Source organism: Natrix helvetica, assembly GCF_964273705.1.
Source record: "Natrix helvetica genome assembly, chromosome: 4".
Lineage (NCBI taxonomy): Eukaryota > Metazoa > Chordata > Lepidosauria > Squamata > Natricidae > Natrix > Natrix helvetica.
Window position 1 is genome coordinate 74051835 of NC_138550.1, and position 7455 is coordinate 74059289.

At 35.8% G+C, this 7455-nt stretch overlaps 1 protein-coding gene across 5 annotated transcripts in view; it reads left to right on the plus strand.

The window, feature by feature from the left end:
- The window catches only part of CFAP61 (cilia and flagella associated protein 61), a 163662-nt gene extending 157060 nt beyond the window's left edge, over positions 1 to 6602 (plus strand). For all 5 annotated transcript variants that reach the window (XM_081950243.1, XM_081950245.1, XM_081950247.1 and 2 more), the window contains one exon: positions 4150 to 6602. In XM_081950243.1, the coding sequence (XP_081806369.1) occupies positions 4150 to 4350 (201 nt within the window). In that variant the 3' untranslated portion in view covers positions 4351 to 6602. The remainder of the gene's footprint in view (positions 1 to 4149) is intronic.
- The last annotated feature ends 853 nt before the right edge of the window (positions 6603 to 7455 follow it).

Here is a 7455-nt window from a genome sequence, read left to right on the forward strand (position 1 = left end):
GTGGCTGCTGCTCAACAACAAAGAAATAAGATAGATGGATGGATGGATGGATGGATGGATGGATAGACAGATAGATAGATAGATTAGATTAGATTAGATAGATAGATAGATAGATAGATAGATAGATAGATAGATAGATAGATGATAGATAGATAGATAGATATCCTTAATTAATTAGAATGGAATATTTTAAGTAAGTGTTTATATGAATGCATATAAAGCTGTCTTCCTATTATTCATCTAATGCATTGATGAAATTCAATTTTTTTTACTACTGGTTCTGTGGGTGTGGCTTGGTAGGCGTGGCAGGGGAAAGATGCTGCAAAATCTCCATTCCCACCCCACTCTGGAGCCAGCCAGAGGTGGTATTTGCTGGTTCTCTGAACTACTCGAAGTTTCCGCTACTGGTTCTCCAGAACCTGTCAAAACCTGCTGAATTTCACCCCTGATCTAATGGTGGAATGGAAGATTCTAGAAGGAAACTGCTGGCTCAGCTTTGGATTTTAGACTGTGGTTTACATTACATACAGGGGAAGAGATGGGCTGCATCTCACAAGGACCGGGAAGAATGTGTTTGAAAAACAACTGGCTCGGTTCATTCAAAACCCTAACCCTAACCTAAAACTGGAAAGCGAGGGAGATCAATCTTTAAGGCCAAACTCCAAACATAATCCACAAGTCAACCAATCAGACAATGAGAAAGGAAGTGATGAGAAGGAAGAGGAACTCATGTAGAAAACAGGAGACATGGGATGCAAATGCAAGATCAGCCATAATGAGCTTTGATGCCCTTACACTCATGCTCAAAATTTGGGTATCAAACAGGGAGAATTTAAAGTTCTAGTATATCAAGGCAGATGCAATATTGTTGCTTTTATTGAAAATTGATGGGATGGCATCCATGACTGGAACATGCTACTAGAACGATATAAATTGTTCAAAAGAAACAGGACCAAGTAAAAAAGGGAGGGGGGGATTTGCATTGTATGTAAAGAATTACTACACCTTTGCAGGAATACACAATACTAGGGATGAAAGCCTTATTGAAAGCATTTTGGTGAATATCAGGGAAAAAATAAATTAAATTGTAATACAGATCACCAACCAACAGAACTTGTTGCAATTATTCAAAGTACACAGGAAATATACCGCTGTACTAATGTGGGACTTTTAACTACTCTGACATTGTGGGAAACAAACTCTTCAGTGAGTGGGGGATCAAACAGGTTTCTGATATGCTTAATTGACAACTTTGTCACTCAAAAGGTGGAGGTGGGGACTAAAGGGCCGGCTACATTGGACTTAATCCTAACTAATCGGGATGAAATGATTGAGGGATAAAGAAATTGTAGGAACTTTGGGGGAGAGTGACCATGTCATATTAGAATTCACCATAATGCAGGCACTAGGTGACTGAACAACTCAGACTTTTAGACTTTGAGGGAGCTGACTTCAACAAACAAAGAGAGAGATTAGGAAGTACAGGTAGTCCTTAACTTAACAATCATAATTGAGCCCAAAATTTCTGTTGTTATGGGAGACATTTGTTAAGTGAGTTTTGCCCCATTTTATGATCTTTCTTGCCACAATTGTTAAGTGAATCATTACAGTTCATAAGTTAGTAACCTGGTTGTTAAGTGAATCTGGCTTTCCCAGTGGCTTTTCTTGTTAGAAGGTTGCAAAATTTGGTCACATGATCCTGGGACACAGCAAAGATCATAAATATGAACCACTTGCCAAGCATCTGAATTTTGATCATATGGTCATGGGGATACTGCAAAGGTAATAACTATGAAAAACGGTCATAAGACACATTTTTCAGTGCTCTTGTAACGTTGAACAGTCACTAAACAAACTGTTGTAAATTGAGGAATATATATTCCTCAATTTACAACAGTTTGTTTAGTGACCGTATATATATATATATATGAGCTCCCTCCCATATTTGGGCATACCAGGGGTTGTAACACAAACACATACTTATTTCCCTGGCTTAGCTGATAAAGGAGGAGAACCGGTGGTGTAGAGGCTAGCAAGAGACTGCCTAATATGTAACACATCCCAGGTTCAAATCCCAGTAAGGGTATGGCTAGCTGATGAGAGCTAAACAGCTTGAAATGGATCCATACTAGTCTCCCTTTATTTATTTATCAGCACAAATACAACACACACACACACACACACACACACACACACACACACACACATACATACACATCTTTCATGTAAAATGGTTTGAGAGTTATCTGGAATACCTGGCCTTAACATATTCATACTTTTGTTTGGTAACCTTAATTTACTTACTGAGAATTTTACTGAATATTGATGCTTTAGTATTAGCAGCTTTCTCCAACTAAATATAATGCAGCAATTTAATCCATTTTCACAGAATGCAATTCTGTGAGATAATTTTATTACAACTCATCTGTATTATTATAATATACTTTATCTTGGACTATATTATTGCAATCTGTGCTATTACTTTCTTTGATGTTTAGTTTATTATTATTCATTGTGCCTTTTAGAAAGGTGGATATAAATATACAAATATACAGTGTGTGTATATATATATATATGTTTGGTTTATATAAATAAATAATATGGGAGGAATACCTATTTCCCTGGCTCAACTGATAAGGAGGAGAGCCTGTGGCTTAGTGGCTAAGACTCCTGCCTAAGATATAATACAGCCCAGGTTCAAATCCCAGTAAGGGTATGGCTAGTTGATGAGAGCTAATTAGCTCGAAATAGGTCTATACTAGTCTCCCTTTATTCATTTATCAGTACAAATACAACACAAATAGAAAAAAGCAACATTAAAAATAAAAATATGGTTTTCTGCCTGCATGGTCTTCTGTGATGAGCTGAAGGACAGAAAGAGGGAGTAGTGACCTTCCTCCCATATTTAGGCATACCAGGGGTTGTAACACAAATACATACCTATTTCCCTGGCTCAACTGATAAGGAGGAGAGCCTGTGGCTTAGTGGCTAAGACTCCTGCCTAAGATATAATACAGCCCAGGTTCAAATCCCAGTAAGGGTATGGCTAGCTGATGAGAGCTAATTAGCTCGAAATAGATCTATACTAGTCTCCCTTTATTTATTTATCAGTACAAATACAACACAAATTATATATATATATACATATATATAAATTTATTTATATATACCAAACATATATATGTGTGGTGTGTGTGTGTGTGTGTGTGTGTGTGTGTGTGTATACACACACACACATACATACATACATTCATACTAATTCTAAAATTCTAGTTTTCTGAGATGGTGGGTTTGGGGTTTTCATGAGCTGTATGCCATAATCATCACAATTATGACAAATCATGGCTTGAACTATCTTGCTTTGCATGTAATGAGTCTTATCTCATATACTAGTTTCACCTTTTAAGTTGCATTACTAAAATAAATGAACTTTTGCATGATATTCTAATTTTTCGAGTTTCACCTGTATTAATACAGGCTGTAGCCTGTATTAATGGTGCTTTACAAAATACCTTAAAAGTAAATTTTGTGAGTTTAAATAGCTGATGTAACAGATAAAGGTTTGGGAAAGAAAAATGGAAATGGAAAAAATAGTAATAAGAATGTAGCATTTATGCATTTTCCTTTCTCATTATAGATAAATGAGAAATTATCCTCTCACACTCACTGTTTATCACACATGTGCGATAAACTCTGCACTTTAACTGGTGTCAGGCTTCCCTAAATGTGAGTAATAAAAGTGTTCTGTCAACAGCGATTCTATTGAAATGAACATGGCATGTGCTAGGCAGCACTTTGAGGATCAACTGGCATGTCTGCCTGTGTTCCAGGGAATGTGGTGAGCAGCTGCTTCTCTGAATTCGTTGTCAGGGCTTTGGGAATAAGTGAAGGTGAAAGAGAGGCTTAAGAGGTAGCCTGTGGCTAAAGATACAAAGCAATAAATCCCAGGTTGACTTTGGTTTTAGATTAGAATTCTCTTTTTGGTGCAGCATTTTACTAATGTGTGCTAAATTTATTTATCTGTGGGTTATTTGGAAATCCTTGTGCATTACTTATTAGACTGATAGAAGATGATGATGCTACACTGCGCACTCCAATCCTGCTAATGATTGTCTTCAGACATTTACTTTTCTCATTTCTTGTTTGTAGGAAGAAGATATACCTTCAATGCAAGAACTTGTGCGTCAAATAGTAGAAGGTGAAATTTCATTACTTGAAAGGCCAAAGACATATCTCAAACAATGCTTTAAACAAAGTATATGCAATAACATGGTACAAAAAAGCATTCTCAATTATCTGAATTATAATAATTATCATTTACCAATGTTTGCCTGGCCAGGAATAGTGTAAGTATAAATGACTAAATATGACTATTTTTGCAATGAATATACAATTCAGAAAAGTGTTTGGAGTGAAGTGTAAGTAGTTAAGCTCTAACTTTTTATTATTAGCTAATGAATAAAATAGAGGTTGCCATTCAAGTATCCATGCTATTTCTACATATTAAATCATTAAAAACAAAATCAGCAAACTATACTGTTAGACAATGATACATAACCATGAATGCAAATATATTAAAATAATAAAATCAAATATAGTTCTATTTATGTGACTTGAGGCCAACAACATCAATAATAAAATATGTCTCAGTGCTACAGACTCCATAATAAAGTAAAATAAAGTATTTCATTTCATCAATCTGACTCTGCTTCTACATTTTGCTGCTTTTAAATCCTGTAGCCTCCTGGGCAGTGCTGAGGACTCCCTCCCAAGCAGAACTTGACAGATGGCTAGTGAGATTTGCATATTGCATTTTAGCTTTTTAATTGTTCATTCAAAATGTGAACTTTGTATCTCTCTGTCTTCCTGGACAGAAGGTACATTGTAGTAGGAGGAAGGTCAGTTTTCTAATGCACTGGTTAGTGACCTGGCAGCTGCAGGGTTAACTCTCTTTCAAGGGGCAGCTCAGAAACTCTGACCAATTGCAGTTTAGCTGCGGAAAGTAGTGGATTGTTCCAGCCAATAGGAAGGAAAAAATCACCAAAGTAAGGAAAATAAAGTGAATAAAGTGACTTCTATGGTGAAAATGAATTGGTATAATCAGGTGCAGAACTAAAGAGCTATCAAGAATTCTGGCATAAACTAAAATATTTTAAAAGAGATGGGGTAATAGTATGATGAGAATGATAGTCAAGGATGGAGGGTGGAGATTATAACACACAGTCTATCTAGTATCTGCAGGCATTTTCCCATCAACTGCTGTTCTATTCAGTCAGAAAGGATAATCTTATACATATCCAGCCACAAAGCAATCCCATAACATCAGTGGGGTTTATGAGGAATAGGATTATTTGAGGTCATGTCATGTAACGTGAAAAGGTGTGTATTGTTTCATTTTAGCACTAAAACAGAAGTACAGAGAAAGCTTTAGAGAAGTAAAAAAAGGTTGCATATACTGTTTAACAAATTGTACAACTTGTTTGTTTTAAACTATTTCTCTGTACGCCATATCAGTGACATCACAGAGCTGTGTACAATCAATTTAAAAATGAAACAAGTCAAAACTATTAAAATAATAGTTAAATTAAAAAAAATAGAATCACAATAAAAGACTACCTCAGCCTATGGAGCTAAGTAAATTGGTCTAAAAGAGCATGGATAACTTTCCTTGAATTAACACAACTGTTGCATCAAAACATTATACAAAACTCAACAAAAATTTGAATTCTCAGTTTGCACCTAAATCTGCACCTAAATAATTCATCAAAATTATTTACCAATTCTTTTTTTAAAAAATATTTTTCATCAGAATTTTATTACAACATAAAAACGTAAAAATGTAAAAAAAAATAAGGAAAAGGAAAAGAAAAAAGAAGTGAAAAAACAAAAAAAGAAAGTTGACTTCCACCCTTGAAAACTATGTTCTAATTCCAAAGGACTGCTGCTAATGAGAGATATATCTTATAATTTGTGGTATTGGTTCAAACTAGAAAAGTGAACTTCTGTTTGGTTACTCTCTGAAAAGCTGTTTGACGGCAATGAGCTTAAGTGCTCCAAATTCTATACAAGTCTATACAATTTATTCAATTTAGGTAAACATCTTTGGTCTGATTCAGTGTGATTATGGTTGATATTAAATTAAGATATTTGAGAACCTGTTCTGTTTGCTGGGAAGAAAATTAGTTTTTCTTGCCTAAGGTATTTTTCTGCTTAGACCTGCAGATGATTGAAAATGGACTACAAAATAGTTTTTTTTTTCAAAACTATATACATTTAAATAAAAAGTAATTGGTCTGTCCTTGAAAGTAAATCAAAAAGTAAATGACATAAAAGAAAGGTTTTATTAATATAGTTAAGGTTTAACTTTTAGAAGTCCATAAAATAAATAATAAAAATAAAACATTGGAAATTATAAGAAATTGTGATACTGATAGTATTAGATCAAGAAAAACTGTTATTTTACATGACATCTGCATTTTGAACTTTCCATGATCTTTTTTCTGATATTATATGTAAAATGCATATTTTCTTCATTTTAATACTATATTGATTGCTTCTTCTGTTTCCTGTTTGCCTTTTTTTCCTAAACTAGCAAAAATAAAGAGATGCTAATTCCTTAGAGTTCAATAGCTTTTGTTCCTTTTGTAATAAAAATAAAAAAGAATAATGTCATTATTGTTTGAATAAACTATATTTACTAAAAGGGGGGTTATTCTATCGCTTTAAATTTTTCAAAAGAGTTATACCCCTAGTCCAATTTCCACCGCAGGCCAGTCCTTTGATATTCCCAGGCTGGCCCAATGGGCCAGATTTATTTATTTATTTATTATTTATTATTTATTACTTGAACTTATTAGTCGCCCCCTCTCCCCACAGGGACTCGGGGCGACGTACAAAGGTATTATATAGCGTATAGAGGAGGTAAGAATAAATAAATAAGTTACAATACTTAAAAAGTTAAAACCCCAGTGAAATTAACCCTTAAAAACTAAAATTACAATTAAAAATGCCCTGGGCTGGGGAGGTTGTAGAGTTATGCCAGGTCAGCTAGTCGAAACAGGTAGGTTTTCAGCTTCATACGGAAGGAGCGAAGGTCGGTTGTAGTTCTGATGTCTGGGGGGAGGTCATTCCAAAGGGTGGGGCCCACTACAGAGAAGGCCCTACTTCTGGGCGCTGCCCTCTGGCACTCTCTGGAGGACGGCACCCGGAGTAGTCCCTCTCTGTGTGAGTGGACGGGTCGCAGGGATGTATGGGGCAGGACGCGATCCCGCAGGTAACTAGGCCCTGTGCCATGGAGCGCTTTGAAGGTGGTAACCAGTACCTTGAAGCGCACCCGGTAGACCACAGGAAGCCAGTGCAGCTCGCGCAGGATAGGTGTTATATGGGAGAACCTCGATCTCCCCATAATTACTCGCGCGGCTGCATTCTGGACCAACTGCAGTCTCCGGGTGCACC